The 19,691-nt window shown below is 44.9% G+C and overlaps 1 protein-coding gene across 1 annotated transcript in view; it reads right to left on the bottom strand.

Moving 5' to 3' along the window:
* Positions 1-12,382, bottom strand: part of Tbc1d20 (TBC1 domain family member 20) — a 20,689-nt gene extending 8,307 nt beyond the window's left edge. Inside the window, exons 1-3 of the mRNA XM_021153487.1 lie at positions 12,174-12,382; positions 3,477-3,662; positions 715-795 (exon numbers count right to left, since the gene is read on the bottom strand). Coding sequence (XP_021009146.1) covers positions 715-795; positions 3,477-3,662; positions 12,174-12,240 — 334 coding nt within the window. The 5' untranslated portion in view covers positions 12,241-12,382. The remainder of the gene's footprint in view (positions 1-714; positions 796-3,476; positions 3,663-12,173) is intronic.
* Between the last annotated feature and the right edge of the window lie 7,309 nt (positions 12,383-19,691).

The raw sequence follows: 19,691 nt of genomic DNA, 5'->3' as shown, positions 1-19,691 counted from the left end.
AGGAGCAGTTTCTACTACAATCTCTGCCACTCCAGGCTGGCTGGTCTGTGAGTTTCCAGGTATCTCTCTGGTATCTGCCCCTCTCTCTTATCTAACTGCAGGAATGCAGATGTGAGCCAGTATAACTGACTTTTATTGGATTCCAGGGACTGAACTCAAGGGATCAATCAACTTTATACTAAGCAGGATGGAAGCCACAAAAAAGCTAGAAAAAACGGTTTGAAAGCTAGATTATATATATATATATATAGATGAGATTTGCTGCCCAGTTCCCTCCATTATAAAACCAGAAAGCATAGTCATTTTCCTTGTCCTGGAAGCAAGGACAATTTCAGGAACATACTCTGTAAGCATGCAGGAAAAGGGACCCTGTAACCACACAGGTAAGGCAACACTCACCAATGAAGACATTAATAGTTCCCATTAGAGAGCAATTCCAAACCAACCCACTCTCCAAAGCCAATCCCTGGCCCTCCCAATCCCTACAAGTTCCTCCAGGACACAAGGGCAGATGAGGATGCAAGAGCCTCTTTTACTTGGCACCTCTGGGCCACAAGGAGTCAACAGTGAGGGCACCCCCTTTCCTTCCTGAGAGCAGGGATCTGCATGTGTCTCTGGTTGCTGGGACACCCCCCCCCCCAACCTTGGCAAGCACCAACATAGGGAGGTAAGTGTGAAGGGACTCCAGATGTGGCAGTTAGGAGAGGTGCTCACCAGGGGGGAAGCGCCGAAGAGATCGCCTGACGTCTAGCAGCACTTGCTGGTAGTCCTTGCTCATGTCTCGAAGGTCCTTCCCTATCAGAAGAAGAGGAACATGGGGTTACTACAAAGAGTCTGGGAAGCCAGCTAAGGAGCAAACTTTTCTTGGGTTTCCAGTATGTTCAGTTGTAGAGAGCTAACCTAGCGCACTCGATGCCCATAATTTAGACCCAACACCACAAAGCAAACAAAGAACAACAGGAACTACATCTTGGAATGATAGTTGAAACATAAAGGACACAAAGAACAGCCTTTCCCTCAAGGGAACATGACTTAAAATATAACACCTGGGGACAGGAGAGACGGCTCAGCAGGTCAGAGCACTGACTGCTCTTCCAGAGGTCCTGAGTTCAAATCCCAGCAACCTCATGGTGGCTCACAGCCATCTGTAATGGGATCTGATGGCCTCTTCTGGTGTATCTGAAGACAGTGACATGTGCTGACACACATAAAGTAAATAAATCTTTTTTTTTTTTTTTTTTTTTTTGGTTTTTCGAGACAGGGTTTCTCTGTGTAGCCCTGGCTGTCCTGGAACTCACTCTGTAGACCAGGCTGGTCTCAAACTCAGAAATCCACCTGCCTCTGCCTCCCGAGTGCTGGGATTAAAGGCGTGCGCCACCACGCCCGGCTAGTAAATAAATCTTTTAAATATTACACCTTGATATAAGCACCACGTCCACACAGAATCCCAGCTACAGACAGGTGTAGCTGGCTCACACTTGTAATGCCATCCCTGACGCTGAGCGACTGGTGGAGAGGACAGCCTCAGGTTTGAAGCCAACCTAGGCTACCAGCAAGACCTCATCCCACCAAAAAAATTTAAAAAGAGAATGAAAAACAAAACACCAAAAAGATGGGAAGTACTAAGGGGGGTGGGATGGAGCACAGTTTAGTGGTTGTGCATTTGCCTAGGCCCCGGATTTGATGCCCACTGACACTGAAACAAACAAACAAACAAACCAACCAGGAAAGACACATTTCACAGCTAAATTCTAAACACAGCTGTTTCAAAAAAGCCTGATGAGCACACAGAGGAAAAAGACCGTTCTGGGTAATGTGAGGAAGGATGGAGGAGGGGCAAAAGTTCAAGAGGTTGGGGCTACTGTGACTGCCACTGTCCTCACAAGGACCTGCCCACATCTGTAAAATGAGCCTGTTCCTGTGCATGTGGACCTCTCAGACACCATGAGGAGCGACTAGAATGGGGAAAGTGACAGTGTGCACTCAGCACACAAGCACTGAAGCTCATATACAGGGAGGGCCTTGAGCATCTGAGGATATGACATGGGAGTGGCTCTGGAGTAAAACTGCTAAATACTAACAACTACATATTAAAACATCACAGGGGATCAGGTGTTGGGGGGGGGCGTACAAAAGGGTCAGGAATTTGAACAGAGGTGAGTAGCAGTTGAAGAGGGGGACCTGGGAGTAGCCACTATAAAGTCCCAGATGCCAGGGACTCAAGAGGTTCCCAGGATCCAACAGGGATGACATGAGCCAAAATACCCAACAAAGGGGAGAGAGATCCTGTATAGATCATATCCAGTGGATAAGCATGCCCCCCCGATTGAGGAATTCCTCCTGTCAAAAGGAAATGCAGGGACAAAGAGTAGAGCAGAAACTGAAGGAAAGGCCATGCTCAGAGACTAAGAGCATTGGCTGCTCTGCCAGGGGTTCTGAGTTAAATTCCCAATACCACATGGAGGCTCACAACCATCTATAAGGGCATCTGATGCCCTCTTTTGGCTGTCCTTGAACTCAGAGATCCACCTGCCTCTCTCGGACTCTAGATTCTCCTGATGGTACCATCCCAGTACTAGGGATTACAGGCATGTGCCACCATAATTAGTTTTGTGCAGTGCTAGGATTGAACCTTGTACATGTTAAGCAAATGTTCTTATCAACTGTGCTAGTTTACAGATACAAGCATGTCTTTCCCTTATCCCAAGCCAAGTGCTGTGTAAGTTCATTTTCCTCACAGCCCACACAGAGGAACCTGTGTAAGACTTACATACCCACCCCCAACCCTCACCCACATATACTTTCTTCATCTTAGCATCTGTCATGCAGTTTGGAATGTGAGAGAAGAATGCCTCCCCAGGGCAAAGCGCCTGACTCCCCCCAACACAAAGCCCACTGCTCTGAGCCAGCCAGTCTCAAATATCCTTAACAAGTGTAACATGTAGCAACCTAGCATCCACTGTGCACTACATCATCAGACTTTTAGCACATGAATCATTTAATCACATCTAGTATGTGGTACACAGCAGAGACACCGAGATTTGATAAGTCCCAGAACACTGGACATAGAGTCCACTGCCACATGAACAGGGAGGCAGGGCAGGCAGGGTGGGCAATGGCACTGGTGCTCTGCAGCACTTGTTCCCAGTGCTTTCCCCAGGTTTCCCATCACTACATGGCTTACAAAGTCGTTAATCAACAGCTTGTACTGAATTAAAGAATTCTGGAACGCCAAGGAACCTCAGCACTTCTCTCTGGTGCCATCGGAGGCCAGAAGGGGACATTGAATCTTCTGGAACTGGAGTTACAAATGGTTGTAAGCCACCTTAAATGTGCTGGGAACTGAACCCAGGTCCTCTGAGCCATCTTCCCAACCACATAAGAGAATTCCTTTTTTCCCCCTAAGCAAACTCCTCTAGCTAGACAAGATGTCAGTCCCTAGTCAAAGCCCCCACCTCAGGATTCTGCTCCCTTACTTGACACAGGCGGTGGTTCACTGGTGTTCACGTTGAGGAGCTTAGGCCATACTTGGCACCTGATCTCATCAGTCAGGAGCCCTCCCTCACTGATAGCCATTCGTCGGAGGGCAGCCACGTCGATGGGATCACTGTTCAGAGCCTGGTGTATCTCCGCCACCTTCTTTTTCCTTTTGGCATTAAAGTCTGGAGAAACAAACAAACAGTGTGTGGCAGAGAATGAAGCACACTCTTATTAGCATGTGTACTTTTCTGCTTAGAGTCCCCATCTCCTAACTTGGTCTAAGGTACTTTCTTTTTTTTTTTTTTTTTTTTTAAGATTTATTTATTATTAGCCGGGCGTGGTGGCGCACGCCTTTANTCCCAGCACTCGGGAGGCAGAGGCAGGCGGATTTCTGAGTTCGAGGCCAGCCTGGGCTACAAAGTGAGTTCCAGGACAGCCAGGGCTATACAGAGAAACCCTGTCTCGAAAAACCAAAAAAAAAAAAAAAAAAAGATTTATTCATTATTATATGTAAGTACACTGTAGCTGTCTTCAGACACTCCGGAAGAGGAGCCAGATCTCATTTTGGATGGTTGTGAACCACCATGTGGTTGCTGGGAATTGAACTCAGGACCTTTGGAAGAGCAGTCAGTGCTCTTAACCGCTGAGCCATCTCTCCAGCCCAGGTACTTTCTCTTAAGACAGCTTTGGCCCTCATGCTTGCTTCTTACAAAACCTACACATATTTAGCACACATGTAAAACACTTTGGCCACAGCCCATGTAAGTAACAAGGAATTAGTTTTAGGAATTATCAGTAAGTCCCAGCTTCTGTCAAGGCTTTTTCCTGTTCAGATTTCACAAAGCGTAGATATCTCAATCTAAGTGGTCTTCTTGGGCTGGTGAAGTCACGGTACAGGACCTGCCTAGAATACCAAAGGTATTCTAAGGGTTTAACCCTTAACACTAAAGAAAAAAACTTTGTTTTTTATTTTTTGAGACATGGTTTCTCTGTGTAACCCTGCCTGGATATGCTGGAACTTGCTTAGTAGACCAGGCTGGCCTTGAACTCACAGAGATCCAGCTGCCTCTGCCTCCCAAGTGCTGGGCCTCAAGGCATGTGCCACTACCACCAGGCCAGAAAAAATGTAATTGTTTATACTGGAAAAATAATGTAATTCAAAACTCAATACTAGGCTTGGGGAATGTGTCCTAGCAGCACAGTACTTATGTGTGAGGCCCCACGTTTAACTCAAGGCACCCTCAACACTGCATTTAACAAAACCATAGGCAACACACATACACATAAATCTTTTTTTTTTAAAGCTCCATTCATCATTGGCAATCAGACAGTAGTATGTTAATCATGTTAAGATTTTTAAAAAATATTCTAAAAGATTGATTTATTTTTCTTTTCTGTATATTTGGTTTTTTGCCTGCATGTCTGTGTGAGCACCTATTGAAAGCCTGGGGTCAGTGGAGTCTGAAAAGTTTTAGATCCCCTGAACTAGTTTAGGTGGCTGTGAACAGCCATGAAGAGTAAGGCTCTTAGCTCCTGAACAATCATTCCAGTCCCACTCTTTTGCTCTCTCTGTAGCTAACAATGAGATCATGAATTTCTGAGCCTCCTGCCTCTGCTCCCTAAATGCTTTGATTAGGGGTCTGTGATCCCAGGCTGATTCTATGCAGTGCAGTGGATTGAACCCAAGGCTTCTTAGTGCTCTTCCAACTGAGCTACAGCCCAGCCACCAAGCAGCTCACACTCATGTGTCACAGTCTTATTTACAGCCAATTTATAATACTGAAATTATTCTTTTAGAAGCCAAGCACAATGGAGCATGCCTCTATGACTTTTTGTTTGGTTTTGGTTTTGGTTTTTTCGAGACAGGGTTTCTCTGTGTAGCCCTGGCTGTCCTGGAACTCACTTTGTAGAGCAGGCTGGACTCGAACTCAGAAATCCACCTGCCTCTGCCTCCAGAGAGCTGGGATTAAAGGCGTGCACCACCATGCCCAGCTTCAAAAATGACTTTTTATTTGGGGGGCAGCTGGGAGTGCTTTGAGATGGTTTCTCTTGTGTAGCCCTGGCTGGCCTCAAATGAAGAAATCTGCCTGCTTACCTCACAAGTGCTGGAATTAAAGATGTGCATCACCATGCCCAACTCAACTTTTTTTGTTGTTGTTGTTGGGTTTTTTTTGTTTTCTTTTTTTTTTTCCAGCTCAACTTTTAAAAAAGATGTTTATTTTTATTCTTGTTTTGTTTTTTGGAGACAGGATTTTTCTGTATAGCCCTGGCTGTCCTGGAACTCACTCTGTATTCCAGGGTAGCTTTGAACTCAGAAATCCGCCTGCCTCTGCCCTGCCTCCCAAATGCTGGGGTTAAAGGTGTGCATCACCATTGCCCCGCTTTTTTGTTTGTTTGTTTGTTTGTTTGTTTTAAAAGACAGGATCTTAATGTACTCCAGGCTGGCCTGGAACTTGCTATGTAGACAAAGCTGGCCTCAAACTCATAGCAATCTGCCTGTCTCTGCCTCAAAAGTAGTTTTTTAGGGTCTGAAAGATGGCTCAGTGGTTCTCCCTGAGGAACCAGGTTCAAATCCCAGCACCCACATGGCAGCTCACAACTGTCTGCAACTTCAAGATCTGACACTGTCACACAGACATACATCAGTGCACAAAAAATGAAAAGATATACTAGTTAGCATTAAAAAGGTAAGTTTTTTAGAAAGCAGATGAGCATCTGAGGCTGCTATCTGTCCTAACTCTCCCATTTCAATAAAACACAGCCTCTAGGTTTTCAAGAGGAACATCTACTTTTAGGAGCCTCGGATAACACTTGTTAAGATTTTACAGTTAAGACTGGAGAGATGGCTCAGTGGTTAAGAGCACTGACTGTTCTTCCGAAGGTCCTGAGTTCAAATCCCAGCAACCACATGGTGGCTCACAACCATCTGTAATGAGATCTGACGCCCTCTTCTGGTGTGTCTGAAGTCAGCTACAGTATACTTATGTATAATAAAAAATAAAAATCTTTGAGCCAGAGAAAGCAGGGACTAAGTGTACAGGGCCGACCGGAGCGAGCGGGGTTGACTAGAGTGAGCAGAGGTCCTAAAAATTCAATTCCCAACAACCACATGAAGGCTCACAACCATCTGTACAGCTACAGTGTACTTACATAAATAAAATAAATAAATCTTTAAAAATGGTTACCTGCATCATAGAGAAAATAAAAACTCCAAGAATTTCAACACAAGAGCCGGACGTGGTGGCGCACGCCTTTAATCCCAGCACGTGGGAGGCAAAGGCAGGCAAATTTCTGAGTTCGAGGCCAACCTGGTCTACAGAGTGAGTTCCAGGACAGCCATATAGAGAAACCCTGTCAAAAAAGAATTTCAACACAAAAGCACCATCACAAGAGGTTACACCATAGCTATCAAGAAAACATGTATGCAGATAGTAAGGCAAAGAGTACAGAGAGACTACAGTAGGTCAGGTCAACCTACATATGCACACATCTACAGAACACTAGACACTAGGGTTAAGGTAAGTCAGACACCACCAGAAGGAAGTTTGGACTTAAGTGACAATATCACATGGTATATGAAGTTCTAGAAGAGGTACTGAACAGAGGACCTCAGTAATATTCTATTCTGAGAGAACAGTCTACAACTATGCTCATAACAAAGGTGAAACACAAATGGAGTTGTTAAGAGTCCTGGTGACTTATCTATGTAGTTATGACATGAGACACACAAACAGAGCTTTGGAGCCACAGTCAACTGTAAGTCAGGCAGAAAGACAAGCGATTTTTGGCCTAGGTAACTTGTTCTCTTGTTAAGATTAGTCCCTAGTAACACAGAGGGGGACCAGTGTCTGAGATCTTCCTGGTGTGTCTAGCCTCTGAGTATAACTGCTCAGAGTAAATTCAACCTGTTCTCTTTACTCTTAAGACTGGCTCAAGTTAGATGTTATATTAAATGCCTGCTTTACCTAGAAATAAAAATTCAGGCTCTTCCCTCAGTAAAGGACCTCCCCAGCCAAATGTTTCTGAGATGTCAAGGTCTTGTCTCAGCTGTGCCAGCCCTCTCTCCCTCCCATCCCCTTAGTAGTCCATCATTGAGTCTATACTAAGCACTAAGGAGAAGATGAACAATGACTCCCTGGAAGCTCCAGAGATGCTCAGAGCAGGAAGGGACACATTATGACAGAGGGTATTGAGAACCCTGAAGGATGATGAAGACCCAAAGGAAAGACTATTTCTTTTTCTTTTTTTTTTTAATATTTATTTATTTATTATATGTAAGTACACTGCAGCTGTCTTCAGACACTCCAGAAGAGGGCGCCAGATCTCGTTACAGATGGTTGTGAGCCACCATCTGGCTGATGGGACTTGAACTCAGGACCTTAGGAAGAGCAGTTGGCGCTCTTAACCGCTGAGCCATCTCACCAGCCCGGAAAGACTATTTCTAAGGCAACGAGGAAAGGCTTTTCCAGAAATTGATTCTGAACCCCATTGAAAACCTTGCCAAAGAAAGAGTGTCAAAAGCAAAGCACTCCTGGTAGAGGCAAGGATGTGAGCAAAGGTTTGTCATGTAAGCAAAACACCATGACCAAGGACACAGAGGAAGGATCAGACACACACAGAACAGAAGTTATGACTGAAGCAGGGGAGCCTAACTCTCAGGCCGGGTTCTTCCTGCAGGCAGTGTGGGCTTTCTCTGCAGGCTCCATCCTTTGAAGATAAGGCTACAGACCTTCCAAAAGGATCAAGAAGGGTACGAACTTTTTTTTTCTTGCAGTGCTGGGATGAACTTGGAGCCTAGCACACAACGCAAGTACCCTACCCACCACAGGAACTATGTATGCTTCATCATGTCTTCAACAGCACAGGAGGCTTAGCAGGAAACTGAGCAGGAATTGAATTAGTTCCAACAACGAGTAAAATGTACGTAGGGCATGTGAAACTTCTGCAGTGAGTGCTCTTCCACCTTCACACTGCAGGAGAGAGTACTAAGATGACAGTCCCAAAGACTGCCCGAGGAAAGCTGACATTTCCAAGTTCTGTTGACCCTTCACTAAGAGTATGAAAAAAACCTCATTTGTGTCCAATTTCAATAGCTTCCCCAGCAAGCTATTCAGTGAACAGTCTGCAATCTCCTTTAGTCCCATGAGATCTGGGCAAAGACACAGGAGTTACCTAATTCTGGACTTTTTTCTCCCTGATGTTCTCAGCTTTTTGTTGTTTTTTGATTGTTTTTGTTTTATAAGATGGGTCTCTCTACGCAGTTCTGGTTGTCCTGGAACTTGCTCTGTAGACCAGGCTAGACTTGAACCCTGCCTCCTGAGTCCTGTGATCAAAGGCATGGGACACCGTGCCTTGCTGTTGTTTTTAAGACAGGGCCTCATTAGTCCTGGCTGGCCTGGAATTCAAGAGTTCTGCCTGCCTCTGCCTCCTGATTGTGGGGATTAAAGGTGTGGCCACTGAGTCTGGCCAACTCTCTCCATTTTGATTCTATAGAACTCAGGAAGTATATGTGTAGCAGAATAAATTAGTTTCTGCTCTTCTGGAGAAAGTTGTCCCGTAGTAAGTGGCATTGCTTCCCCCACACTGCTGTGTGCCTGGCTCACTATGGAATACTGTACAATTCTGTAGATTTCCTGACTTTCCTTATGGCTCTGGGTGCTTCCTTGAAGAGGGCACACAAACTGGATTAGGAGTGCGGTCTGGCCACTTTGGGACATGCCTTCCTTAACCTTACTTCCCAGTAGGTAGAGTTGGCAGGGCCAGTAAGACTACTCAGTGGGTAAAGGTGCCTGCATACAAGCCAGATGACCCAAGTTCCATCCCCAGATCTCACAAGATTGACTCATGGACAATGTCCTCTGACCTCCACATGGATCCAGTCACAAGCTTAAAGCTTAATGGCAGATGAAGTCATTCCTACATATGCCACCCCTGCACATGCTGTCTAGAGCCTAATGTGTAGCATATCACTGTAATACACAGAGAAAACAAGTCAGAGAACTTAGGTGAGTTAGTCACATAAACTGTACGGAGAGGCCCATGGCCATCCGACACAATAGAGCACCAAGGACACCACTAACAGCTACTTCACAAACATCCTGTTTCTCCTACAAAGAGAAAAGTCGCAGTCATCCCTGGGGTTTTCAGGGAAAGATTAAAATGCATGTCTGCTATCAGTTTTAAGGTAAATTCTAACCACTTCGCATAGAAGAGGGTTCATGATATACTTCAAAGCTGAGAGCTTCCAAATTCCTCTGTGGATGAGGACTTGGCTATCATCACCATGATAAAATGAGCATCCTAAAACTTTCACAAAATATGACAATTTCTATAAATAAACCCCAGATGCCCGAAAAATAACTAAGCCAACAAATGAGCAGAATGACAATGGCACCCTTTCTCCTGCTCTCCAATACCTTTTTCACGGCACTGGGGCTGGAGCTTAGGGCCCTGCAAGTCAGTGTGAGGCAGGCCTGACCTAAACCCTGGCCCTAACAGGCTTACTCTAATAAAGGCCACCAAAGCAGACGTTTCTCTTCTCCCTGGTACTAGAGGATAACCCACAGGCCTCACATTACATAAGCAAGTGACTGACTGCTGAGGTTCAGCCCCAGCTCTACTTACTACTTTATTTCTCAGACAGGGTCTCACTGTGTAGCTTGAACTCGCTCTGTAGACCCGGCTGGTTTCTAACTCACAGACATCTGCCTGCCTCTGTCTCCTGTGTATTGGGATTAAAAGCATGGGCTACTATAAAGCTGTAAAAACTTTACAACTAAAAGCAGTGAAGCTCTCTCGAGGCCAGTCTGTATCAGGAGCTCTAAGCCAGTCAAGGCTACATATTAAGACCCTGTTTCCAAAAACCATTAGCTCTGTGCTTGCTTTCACAGCTCACATACTGGAACAACACAGACAGGAAAAATAATCGCACCAACAGGTGTGGCCGTGCACCACTGTACCTAACACTAGGGAGGAGGCAGAAGATACAAAGCAACCCTCTGCTACAGATGTCAAGGTTAGCCTGGGCTCCACTAGACCTAAGCTCAAAAGAAACATTAAGCCAGGCGTGGTGGCGCACGCCTTTAGTCCCAGCACTCGGGAGGCAGAGGCAGGCGGATTTCTGAGTTCGAGGCCAGCCTGGTCTACAAAGTGAGTTCCAGGACAGCCAGAGCTACACAGAGAAACCCTGTCTCGAAAAACCACAAAAAAAAAACAAAACAAAAACAAAAACAACAAAAAAAAAAAACATTAGAATAAGGAAATAAAGGGCCAGAATTAGAAACATCAGAATAAGGAAATAAAGGTGGTGGTGATGCAAGCAGAGGCAGAAGAGGCAGGAAGATCTCTGAGTAAGAGGCCAGAGTTCGAGAACACCCAGGGCTACACAGTGAAACAATGTCTTGAGAAACCAAAAATAAAAACAACAACAACAACAAAAATGTCTGTTTGAGCATCATGTCTGTATTTAAAACATGGACAGTGAACCACAAAAATATTATAATCGTCGTAAAATTCCTGTTAAAAGAAAATATATCCAAGTACCCTTTGTCTTTCATAGTACTAGTTCATTTCTATAAAACATAACCAAACAAGAAGAAATTAAGTACTAACAGAAAGACAGACCGAGGCAGGAAGATGGTAAGTTCCACATAAATTATCAAGATCCTGTCTGAAAGTAACTGTAAGGGGTCCTTGGCCATATAGCTCAAATCCTTGGTCGATCTTCTAGTATTTCCTGCCCCCTTCAAGTCAGAGTATTTTACTGAAAAACGGAGAAAAGCAGAGCAAACTAACCAATTCACCATGAGTTCCACAATGGAGGGCTCTTACAATTGCTAATTTGGTCACCGATTCTCCAACATATTTAAAACTAGTCTAAACTAAGAAAGATCCTTTGAATTTCCTTTCCATCCACACAAGCTGAAGGGCCCTGAGGTTTTGCAACCAAGACACTGCTGCATTGCAACAGGTCACAAGACTCATGTCACTTGGGACACTGGCTATTATGCCATAAAGACAGATGTGGCACCGACACCAGCAAAGGGTGTTAAAAATACCAAAGAGCCCAGTAAAGTAGCTCACAGACCGATCCTCAATTGTGGCCAGTATCATCAGATGAGAAAAGAAAAATAACAGAAAACAAGACCTGGGCGGACAACAGGGTCAGTTCTAATATGCGCATCACCTGTCAGGGGACCAGCAATGGATTAGCTCACCTGGTTCAGGAATTTTCACCAACTAGCACAGCATACGGGAAATGTACTCCAGAACACGTGCACAATAAAACCAAGATTTCACAGAAATGGGTTAGACCGAAAGAGTATGGAAAACAGCACTGCTTTGTGCACAACTGAACACTAACATAGGTGGCCTGGGAAAGGGCCAGAAAGTAGATGAACAGGGAGGAAGTGTAGGGTGGAGAGCTAGCTCACCGACCCGAGTTTCTGGAATTGGACAGTAGCGACTTTCCTTGAGTTTGTGTGCGCGTGCAGAGGGGAATTTTAGGGTCACGAGTGCAGAGTGGAGGCCGGAGCTCGGGCAGCGGCCCAGCGCGGCCGATCGGCTCTGCGGACGTGGCTGGCGGCGGCCTGGGTGAGGCCGGGCTCTTCCTCATTCGCCGCCGCCACCGCCCCCCTCAGCTCCCGGCAGCTGCGCGGCCCTCACTCGTCGCCCCAGCCCGCCGTCCTCCGTACCTGCCTTCCCTGCGCCGCGGTCCCAGCGGCCGGCAGAGCCGTCGCCCTTTGAGGGCCGGAGGGCCATCCCCGGGGGCCCGGGCCCCAGCCCGAGCCCCGGCTGGCGGCGGAGCCTGAGGAGCGGCTCCCACCACGGACCTAACCCCAGTTCGGCCGGGGCAGGTTAGACTCTGTCGGCCTGCGGCGCGCAGGCGCGCAGACAGCCACGCCCCCACGTGACCTACGTTTTGGGGTTGGGCGGGGCTGGGGCGCGCGCATGCGGTTTGACAGCGGAAAGCTCAGGTGCGGAGGCTGGGCGCTAGGAAGCCGCTTGTACGCGCATGCGTACCGGGTCGTAGTTTTGCCGCTGCTTTTGCTTTTATTCGTGAATTAGTTATGAAAATAAAATATTAAATCCACAAGGCTGGACACTGCCAAACTCCAAGGTTATGCGCAGACTTTTGCTTACCAAGGACCGGTCATACCTGGCTTCCGGAGTTTAGCGGGGACAGCTCTGGGGAAGAGTGGCTGCTCATAGAGATAGATATGGGGTACTGTTCCCTCACCGAGTTGTGTGAAGCAGTGAACCTTTGATCAAAATACTACGGAGCGGATCAGATCTTGGAGTTCTTCCTCGCCTACGGTGTTTCTAACGACGCACACTCACGCATTCAAGCTCAGTGACACCCTAGGGTCGTCCCTCAAATAGGTCACCCCCAAAGATTGCCTCACCTCCCAGATCCCCAGTGAGGATGCTCTCATGAGTCTAGTGGTTTGATTAGCTTCTAAATCCTCCAGCTCACTGCTACTGTTTTTGCTCTGTTTTTCCTTCTATAAGTGTCGGTTCCCCCGGGTTTCATATACCTTCTCTCTAGATCAGATTCCAAGTGTCACACTTTTACTCCAAGAAAAAGGATCTTTCCAGAGGATTCCTAGCCAGCTGGTCTAGTTGGGCCAAAGGGTGTGGATGGGCATTCCCGAGGTTGTCCTCTGGCTTCATGTAAAGACATTTACACATACACACAAACACACACACACTTCCAAAATTAAGTCTCCTGGGGAATTTTTATGAGCAAAAATGATTACTCTGAAATTACTTCGATTTTTAAAACTAATATTTAATAAACTTAGAAATTCCCAAATTTAACTCTCCCTCAATTTCAGCTGATGAAGTTTAAATTTCTTTAAAAGCAACTCAGGTTCACTTTGTTTCCACAAAGTGAGCGTCTTGAATGGAGTGGGTTAAGCCAGGTTCCTTTCTCGTTGGCTTCCTTTGTCTAATCATTCCCTTTACTCATTTTAGGAAACTCAGCTCTTAGAGCCCTAGAGTACTTAATACACACAACAGACACACCAATTCTCACAGCAAATATGTGTTGTCCTTTGCAACAATGCCAACAAGCAAGACTGCAGTCGCTCCCACTTTTGTCATGGTAACATTTTGGGACCATTTTTTTTTTTTTTTTTACTGAACAGGACCTATTCCAGTATTTTCTATAGACCATGTATCAGATGTCTTTTTGTGTTTGATAATTTGTTAAATTGCTAAAAATAGGTTCTGGCCAAAAGCAAATAAGGTTGGTTGGCTATTTACTTCTTTTGTGTGTGGAGGATGAATCCAGGGCCTTGCCCATGTTAGGCAACTGCTCTACCACCAAGCTCTGTTCAGGGCCCTAATGAAATCTTTTAAAAGTACTAATATAGCTTAAGGTTACAACTTAAAAATCATAAGTCTAGGGCTGGTGAGATGGCTCAGCGGTTAAGAGCTTCAACTGCTCTTCCAAAGGTCCTGAGTTCAAATCCCAGCAACCACATGGTGGCTCACAACCATCCGTAATGAAATCTGATGCCCTCTTCTGGAGTGTCTGAAGGCAGCTACAGTGTACTTACATTAAATAAATAAATATTTTTTAAAAATCATAAGTCTAAATTATTTAAACACACATTGGTCACCGAAACACAAATATAATCTGTTAATGGCCATGCATGGTGGCATAAGCCTTTAATCCCAACACTCTCAAGGCAGAGGCAAATAGAGATCCCTGGGAGTTCAGGCCAGTCAGGATGGTTTAACTGTCAAATAACAATATGGGGGAGGGGTGGAAAAAATAGCTCAGCAGTTTTAGAGTACTTTTTTTTATTCTTTTTTTTTTTTCTTTTAATGGAAGCATCTTTTTTTTTTTTTTGAGATTTTTTTGTTGTTGTTGTTGTTTTGGTTTTTTGAGATAGGGTTTCTCTGTATAGTACTGGCTGTTCTGGAACTCACTCTGTAGACCAAGCTGGCCTTGAACTCAGAAATCTGCCTGCCTCTGCCTCCCAAGTGCTGGGATTAAAGGCGTGCGCCACCACCACCCGGCTCGAGATTTATTTATTATATACAGTACACTGTAGCTGTCTTCAGACACTGCAGAAGAGGGCATCAGATCTCATTACAGATGTTTGTGAGCTGTGGTTGCTGGAATTTGAACTCAGGACCTTTGGAAGTACAGTTAGTGCTCTTACCCATTGAGCCACCGCTCCAGCCCACAAAGTTACTTTTAATTGCATTTACTTATTTAGTGTGTATATGTGTGGGCACAGAATGCTGTGAAGAATGTGTGCAGGTCAGGAGACAAGGTCAGAGTTGGTTCTCTCTATAACATGAGTCCTGGGAATCAAACCCAACTCAGGCCATTAGACTTGTAAGGAACCTTACTCACTGAGCCATTCTTCTGCCTTCTTTTCTTAAAATTGGAGATATGCTGGTCTTGAACTGTCTGCTAACTGAAGATAACCTTGAACTCTTGATCCTCCTGAGAGATGGATTTGCAGCATTGCAACCATGCCCAGTTTATGGGGTACTGGATATTGAAATTCAGGCCTTCATGAATGCTAGGCAAGCACAGTAGCAACTGAGCTACATCTCTGGCCAAAGATTCCATAATTCAGTGATTTTAATATTAACAACCAAGGACTGGAGATGTAGTTCAGTGCTAGAGAATACCAAGGCCCTAGATCTTTCTCTGTTGCAAATAAATAAATACTAACATGGAAGTTTGGTCCAGTTCATCTTTATTTTGTATCATCACCACGAATCAAGGATGCTTCATGCTTACAGAGAATGAAGTCATCTATCCCACTTGGAAATATGAAAAATGAGATCATCGCACCTGGGAATAACCTGCTTAAGCAATTTGGGTCATAGCACATATGCCCGTGCTGGTCGGTGAGGCAGCCAGGTTCCAGATCTTTGCCTTCAGTGGTATTCAGTCAGTGATTCCTCTCTTCCCTAGCACCATGCCACAAGGGTCAAATTTTGGGGTCATTCTGAGGCTAAGGCCTTCTCTCCACCACAGTACAAGAAGTGTCTGGCTCTCAAGGAGGAAAGGGAAAGATGGTTACACGCAAAGAAAGAAGTAGCTGCCCACAGCGGCCGTTACATAGGTATTTCCTTTGAGTGGAACACTCCTGGAGAGTGGAATTTTTTTTTGTTTGTTTTTGTTTTTTCGAGAGAGGGTTTCTGGAGAGAGGATTCTTAAGACTCAGGAAGAAGGGCTGATGACGGTTCAGTTGGGTAAAAGCACTTGTCACCATGCACCAAACTAGAAAAGAAATATCTCAGCGATTTAAGCAATTGATATGCTTAAATGTGATAACGCCTAGTGCTGCGGGCATGTATTGATTTATTCTCTGTAATGTTCTCTAAATGTTTAGTGTTTATAATTTATTCCTTCATTTACATGTATTTGCCTGCATGTTTATGTGCACTCTACGTGTACAGGAACCGTCAGAGGTCAGAAGAGGGTCTCTAAATGCCCTGGAACTGAAGTTGCTACCTGCCATGTGGGTGCTGGGAACCAACAGGGTCCTCTGCAGGAGCAGGAAATGCAAACCATGAAACCAACCAGTATTTTCCAACCCCCAGTATTTATTTATTGAGAAGGGGTCTCACTGTGTAGCCCTGGCAGCTTTGCCTGCCTCTGCACCACCTTATTTGGCTTGTTAGTGTGTATAGGATGTATGGGCACATGAACATGGAGGTCAGCTGATAATCTGTAAAATTAGTTATTTTCTCCCTTCATGTGGATCCAGGAAATCAAATCTGGCTACAAAGTAGAGATAATCCTTATGCTGGATGGAAGCATCGCCTGTCAATAAAAACATAGTTGGCCAATGAGCTTAGGCAAGATTAGAAGGTGGGACATCCGTCAGAGAGAATGGAGTTGGGGAAGGAAAAGTCAGGTGCTGGGAGCAAGAGATTTCACCCCAAACTCTGAGGAGACAGATAAAATGAAACTGAGAAGGTAACCAGCCATGCAGCATGCTAAGAATAGAATAAACTGGATTATTGAGATATGAGCCAGTTAGGAACAGAGCCAAAGCTATTGGCCAAAGCATTTATTCATATATAAGAAGTCTCAGAGTCGTTATTTCCGAGAACAAAGTGGATGGGTGGAAAAACATGAGGTTACAGATGGCATTAAAACACTAGCCTTGCACAACACACACATCACTGTCTGTGGGTACGAATATGGGCCAGTGAGTGGAACTGGTTCTTTCCACTGTGATCCACTGTGGGTCCTGGGGTTGAGTCATGGTTGGCAACAGGTGCCTTTACTGCTGAGCCATCTAATCTGCCTCCAGAAAGTCTTTTAAGTGTACAGATAGCTATGAATTTGGAGGGTGTAGGGTTTACTATCACAAAGTTATATTCCATGTCTCTTCACCTTTGATCTTACAAAGCTGATTTTTGTTAATTCCTCTATCATTTCACCCTTTAATTCATTATTTGATAGTTCCCATGAATGACATCAGATTCTAATTTGTGCAAGGTTGCTTCTTGGAAGTGTTAGCAAAAGCAGGTTATCTCACGTAGGACAGCAGAAACTCAAAAAGGGTTTTCAGGTATGTAATGAGGCATGCCTTTCCTTCTGCTAGCCCGTTAGTTGCAGGAGTTGAGGTGGGGCTGCTACGTTTATTGTTGTTAAGGTCAAACCCCATGCACAAGCTTCAAATTCTTCTGAAGGTGGCATGCAGAGTGGTTTTCTCTTACTGTCCCATTAGCCTTCTGTTGCCATCTTCAGAGGGCCTATGCCCCTGTCCTTGGTACTGCCATTAGTATGTATCAGCCAATGCTTATTTGCTTAGCACTGATAGGGCCTAGAGTACTGTGCTGAGTCTACCTCAGTCTTCTTTAGGCACGGTGTCTTAGTGCTCACTTACCCCCACCTACCCGGAGCTGGAATTCTAGGCCCAGCACACATTTCTGTCCCTGCTGAGAAGTGGTGCTGTTTTCTTCCAGTTGAGTGAAAGCTTGGTTGCCCTACTCTCCAATTTTGGGCTTTTGTGTGGAAGGAAAAAGAACAGTGACTTTTTTCTTAGACTTTTAAAAGAGAGATTTGGTTTTTGGTGTGGTCTGTAGTGAAAGCATGAGGAGGGGGTAACCCTTGCAGTGCCAGGGCACTCCTTCCATCATCTTTCACCTGTGTTCATATTCGTTCTCAGACCACTGGCTCTCTCTGCTTCTACCTTGTGCTGGTCTTTATCTTTGACCTCTGTTCTTCAGAAGATTTTTTTCTTCACGTGCCTCCCTCTCAGGTTCCAGAAGAGAGAGCTGGTCCCTCCCACCTTTAACCGGGGGCACTGTCTACTAGAAGGGGAATATACTATGAGACAACAGAAACTGCCTGCAACTGGAGACTCTGATACGCTCGGAGGCAAGAGACACTCTGAAACGTTCTCTGACTGGAAAGTGTAGAACAAACCTGAAGTCAAGGAACAGGCCAGCATCTGAGACCATTAGCTGTGGTGCAAACATTAGCAGCAGGATGGTAACCTGCACAAGGAATTTGGGCCGTTGGAATGGTGGGAAAGAATGTATTCAAAATAAATATCCATTTATTAAAATTTAGTTTATGTTTTAACCAGAGTGGTACAGTGTCACATGTACATACGGCTACTATGTTAACAATAAAACACATCAAAACAACATGCACAAAGAAGTCATTTTTCAATGTTAGCCGTTATTAACTTTTCATAGAAAGTGTTTAGTGCTTCTAAACTTATCCTGTTCCCAACACCACCACACCCATACTTCCCATCACTAGTCTTTACTGCGACATTCTGGCCGGTCAGTCTTCACTATCCCCATGATGGGTGCAGGTTCTCACAGCTGACACGGTGATGGGTTATGTTAGCTTCTCCCCATTCTCTTTAGAGTTGGTTCATTTTTGTTGGTTTTCCCATTTTATTTTTAAAGCCTTTAACATTTGACCCTCTTACTATTTTACCAATTATTACATATTATTTAACTAATTATGAAGTGGAAACACATGTAACTACTTCCCCAATAAACCTAACACTGCTAGACTGCAGATGTTCTCTGTGCAGCAGACTTCACTCTGTTCTGGCTAGGAAGCCTCAAACTCAGAACTGAGTTCAATTGTGGGAAAACAAGAATTGTATCAGGTGTGGAGGTGCACACTTGTAGTCCTTGCACTGAGGAGGCTGATGCAGGGTTTCTACAGGGCTAAAACCCTGTCAAAACACAGAGGCTGGAGAGAAGGCTCAGTGGTTATAACGGAGCTCTCATAGTGCTTTTCTGGAGGACCCAATTTCAATTCCTGTTATCCACTTTGGGTTCCCACATTCTTATGCACATACCAACACTCAACACATAGTTAAAAATAAACCTTTTTGCCTGGCAGTGGTGGCGCACGCCTATAATCCCAACACTTGGGAGGCAGAGGCAGGTAGACTTCTGAGTTCAAGGCCAGCCTGGTCTACTGAGTGAGTTTCAGCACAGCCAGGGCTACACAGAGAAACCCTGTCTCAAAAGCCTGTTTTAAATGATCATAAAGCACAAGATTTCTCTGTAAATACATATAAAGGCCTTCTGTAATTGTTCTGTATCCACTCAACTGAGAATTGAAAGTTCCCCCCCCCCCCAAAAGAAAATATTAGCTGTGAATTGAAGTATAACTTATGACATTTTCCCATAAATAAGAGCATAGTTGCCAGGTGCTGGTGGTGTATATCTTTAATGCCAGCACTTGGGACGCTGAGGCAGGTATGGATCTGTGACTTTGAAGGCAGAGTGAATTCTGCCTACAGAGTGAATTCCATGATGGCTAGGGCTACACAGAAACCCAGTCTTGGAAGTGATTGTCCACATGACATTACAGTGTATTTGGATATTATCCAGAGGTGACCTACAAGTATGTGGGAAATGTACGAGATTAACTAACTACAATGTTATTTTACAGAAGGAACTCAATCAAGGTTAGGTAGACTCTGGTATCTGGGGTAGAGTGGGGTTCTAGAGCAAATCCTTCATGGATACAAGGATTGAATGATTTTATTTCATGCAACTTATGGTTTAGGTTACTTCAAATGATCAAAGGCCTTCAGTTTCTGTTGAGACAGCATGGCTGATTACACTATGGGTCTTGATTCTTCACTGCCTTTTTTTTTTTTTTTTTTTTTGTTTTTCGAGACAGGGTTTCTCTTTATAGCTCTGGCTGTCCTGGAGCTCACTTTGTAGACCAGGCTGGCCTCGAA

This window comes from Mus caroli, chromosome 2, assembly GCF_900094665.2.
Source record: "Mus caroli chromosome 2, CAROLI_EIJ_v1.1, whole genome shotgun sequence".
NCBI lineage: Eukaryota > Metazoa > Chordata > Mammalia > Rodentia > Muridae > Mus > Mus caroli.
This window is presented reverse-complemented; position numbering and strand designations above follow the sequence as displayed.